Here is a 3018-nt window from a genome sequence, read left to right as displayed (position 1 = left end):
GCTTCCTATTCTAGCTGCAAGGGAGGCACGCAGTTTTAACTGTAACACAAGGGCCTTTCCAGAAGAAGGAAGGGCCAGTCAGTTCACACACAACGCTCTGAACAGTTTCAGAGAGCAGATATGTTATATATTATTAAAGCGTGGTTATGTACCTGATCTAAAGATGAAGTGCTACATAGATGTCACTACAGCGATTAAGATTTTTACACCAGCAGTCGTTAGACACCTGACAGCGGAAGTAAATCGAGGTCAAAAGGGTCCTGACGCCGTAAGCAATGGCGTTTATATAGACCGGTTTTAATCCGCTGTCAGTTTTATGAAGTTATTGCAATTACACAGTGCTTAAGCAATTCAGAAGGTGTCAATAGCACTACATGTAAACCAGTCAAGCCACAGAATGTGCTGCAACATTTATTAAGAATGCAAACAATCTTGAGAGTTTCAAGTACAAACAGCACTGCATTCACAAAAGTTTCAAGTAGTTGTAACGGATAAAACGTGTACAACGCTGACCATACAAATTAATGCTCCTATACTGCTGTTCATACACAAGTGCTAGTCCTCTAGTGCTTTCCCAAAACAATGAACAGTAACTCGACATTATCCCCAACCCCGCCAAACAGAAAACTAAATAACGCAGTCAACTATAAAGGAAAGTCCCTCATTACTGCATCTTTAAAACAAAAATGACAGAGTGTATGGCCAGGCTAGCCATCAAGTTATCTTCCATCAATGCAACTGTGACAGTACTTTCAAGAAGATTCACTTTGGCCATTTTTGGGCAACCTTAATCCACTTCTTCGATGGTGGGGCCATCTTTACCAGGGTGGCCCCCAGTTGGCATCCCACCCGGTGGAACACCTCCCTGGTACATTTTAGTAATGATGGGATTGCAGACTTTCTCCAGTTCTTTCAGCTGGTGTTCATACTCTTCCTTATCAGCTAGCTGATTTTTCTCCAGCCAAGCAATGGTTTCGTTACACCTGTCCAATACTTTATTTCTGTCCGCCTCACTAAGTTTGTCCTTCATACCGTCATCACTCACACTGCTTTTCATGTTGAAAGCAAAAGACTCCAGGTTGTTTTTGGCTGTGATCTTCTGTTTCTGGGCTTCATCCTCAGCTTTGTACCGTTCTGCTTCCTGCACCATTTTTTCAATATCCTCTTTGCTCAGCCGGCCTTTGTCATTGGTGATGGTGATCTTGTTTTCTTTGCCAGTGCTTTTGTCAACAGCAGACACATTAAGGATCCCATTGGCATCGATATCAAATGTAACTTCAATCTGGGGAACACCACGGGGGGCAGGTGGGATTCCACTTAACTCAAACTTGCCCAAGAGGTTATTGTCTTTTGTCATTGCTCTTTCACCTTCGTACACCTGAATAAGGACACCAGGCTGATTATCAGAGTAGGTAGTAAAAGTTTGCGTTTGTTTGGTTGGAATAGTAGTATTTCGCTTAATGAGCACAGTCATCACGCCTCCTGCTGTCTCCAGACCTAGAGAAAGGGGAGTGACGTCCAGAAGCAGCAAGTCTTGGACATTTTCGGATTTGTCACCTATCAAAATAGCTGCCTGCACAGCTGCTCCGTAGGCCACAGCTTCGTCAGGATTGATGCTCTTGTTTAGCTCTCTGCCATTAAAAAAGTCTTGTAAAAGTTTCTGAATCTTGGGGATGCGGGTTGACCCCCCAACAAGGACAACATCATGAATACTAGACTTGTCTAATTTAGCATCTTTCAAAGATTTCTCCACAGGGTCTAACGTACCTCTAAAGAGGTCAGAATTCAACTCTTCAAAACGAGCTCTAGTAATGGATGTATAAAAGTCGACACCATCAAAAAGCGAGTCTATTTCTATACTAGCCTGAGTGCTCGAAGACAAGGTACGCTTCGCTCTCTCACAAGCTGTTCTCAGTCTTCTCACAGCCCTCTTATTTTGACTGATATCTTTCTTGTGCTTTCGCTTGAACTCTTCAATGAAATGACTCACCATGCGGTTATCAAAGTCCTCACCTCCCAAGTGTGTATCTCCAGCTGTTGCTTTCACCTCAAATATTCCATCGTCAATGGTAAGAATAGAAACATCGAATGTACCGCCACCAAGGTCAAAGATTAAGACATTCCGCTCACCTCTCCCTTTCTGATCTAGTCCATAAGCAATTGCAGCAGCGGTGGGCTCGTTGATAATTCTCAAAACGTTCAACCCTGCGATCACTCCAGCATCTTTAGTAGCCTGGCGCTGCGAGTCATTGAAGTATGCTGGTACAGTAACCACAGCATTAGTGACAGTGTGCCCCAAATAAGCTTCAGCAGTTTCTTTCATCTTAATCAAGACCATTGAAGAAATCTCCTCAGGATTGAAGGATTTAGTTTCGCCTTTGTACTCCACCTGTACTTTGGGCTTTCCTCCGTCACATATCACTTTAAAAGGCCAATGTTTCATATCTGCCTGGATCATTGGGTCATCAAACTTTCTGCCGATCAGTCTCTTCGCATCAAAAACGGTATTGCTAGGATTCAAGGCCACCTGATTTTTGGCAGCATCGCCGATCAATCGCTCAGTGTCCGTAAAAGCAACGTAACTGGGAGTTGTTCGGTTGCCTTGGTCATTAGCAATAATCTCCACTTTTCCATGTTGGAAGACACCGACACAGGAATACGTAGTACCTAAATCAATACCAATCGCTGTTGACTTGTTCATTTTAGCTACACGCAATACAATAACCTTTAATACTTATAATAAAAACCCCGCCGATAAATACAACGTAACAGGAATCGTACAGCTACAAACTACTCTCCTTGCAACTGCAGCTCGTATTTAAACTCTTGAAGGCGCCAGGGGAACGTCACATAGGCAGCCAATCAAGTCACACTAACCACACTTTCCGGAAACTTCGACTCTTTGTGCAACTCCTGTTTTTACCATATTTGTCTATATCCCGAAACGTCCAGAAAGTATGCCCTTTGAAGCCTATGAATGTATGATATTATTCGGGATTGTTCGTTATTTTTCGAGAG

The 3018-nt window shown here is 43.1% G+C and overlaps 1 protein-coding gene across 1 annotated transcript; it reads right to left on the bottom strand.

Moving 5' to 3' along the window:
- Positions 1-398: 398 nt before the first annotated feature.
- Positions 399-2793, bottom strand: LOC122812074 (heat shock cognate 71 kDa protein-like). The gene has a single exon (XM_044084341.1). It carries the CDS (start codon positions 2699-2701, stop codon positions 788-790), a length of 1914 nt encoding a protein of 637 aa, XP_043940276.1. The 5' UTR covers positions 2702-2793; the 3' UTR covers positions 399-787.
- Positions 2794-3018: the final 225 nt, after the last annotated feature.

This window comes from Protopterus annectens, chromosome 9.part0 (assembly GCF_019279795.1).
Source record: "Protopterus annectens isolate FY-2018-M chromosome 9.part0, PAN1.0, whole genome shotgun sequence".
Taxonomy (NCBI): Eukaryota; Metazoa; Chordata; order Ceratodontiformes; family Protopteridae; genus Protopterus; species Protopterus annectens.
The sequence above is the reverse complement of the archived record's forward strand: the minus strand, read 5'-3'. Positions and strand labels throughout refer to the sequence as shown.

Bases quoted from the DNA above. Each gene is read 5' to 3' on its own strand.
- LOC122812074 (XM_044084341.1), bottom strand. From the start codon at position 2,701: ATGAACAAGTCAACAGCGATTGGTATTGATTTAGGTACTACGTATTCC.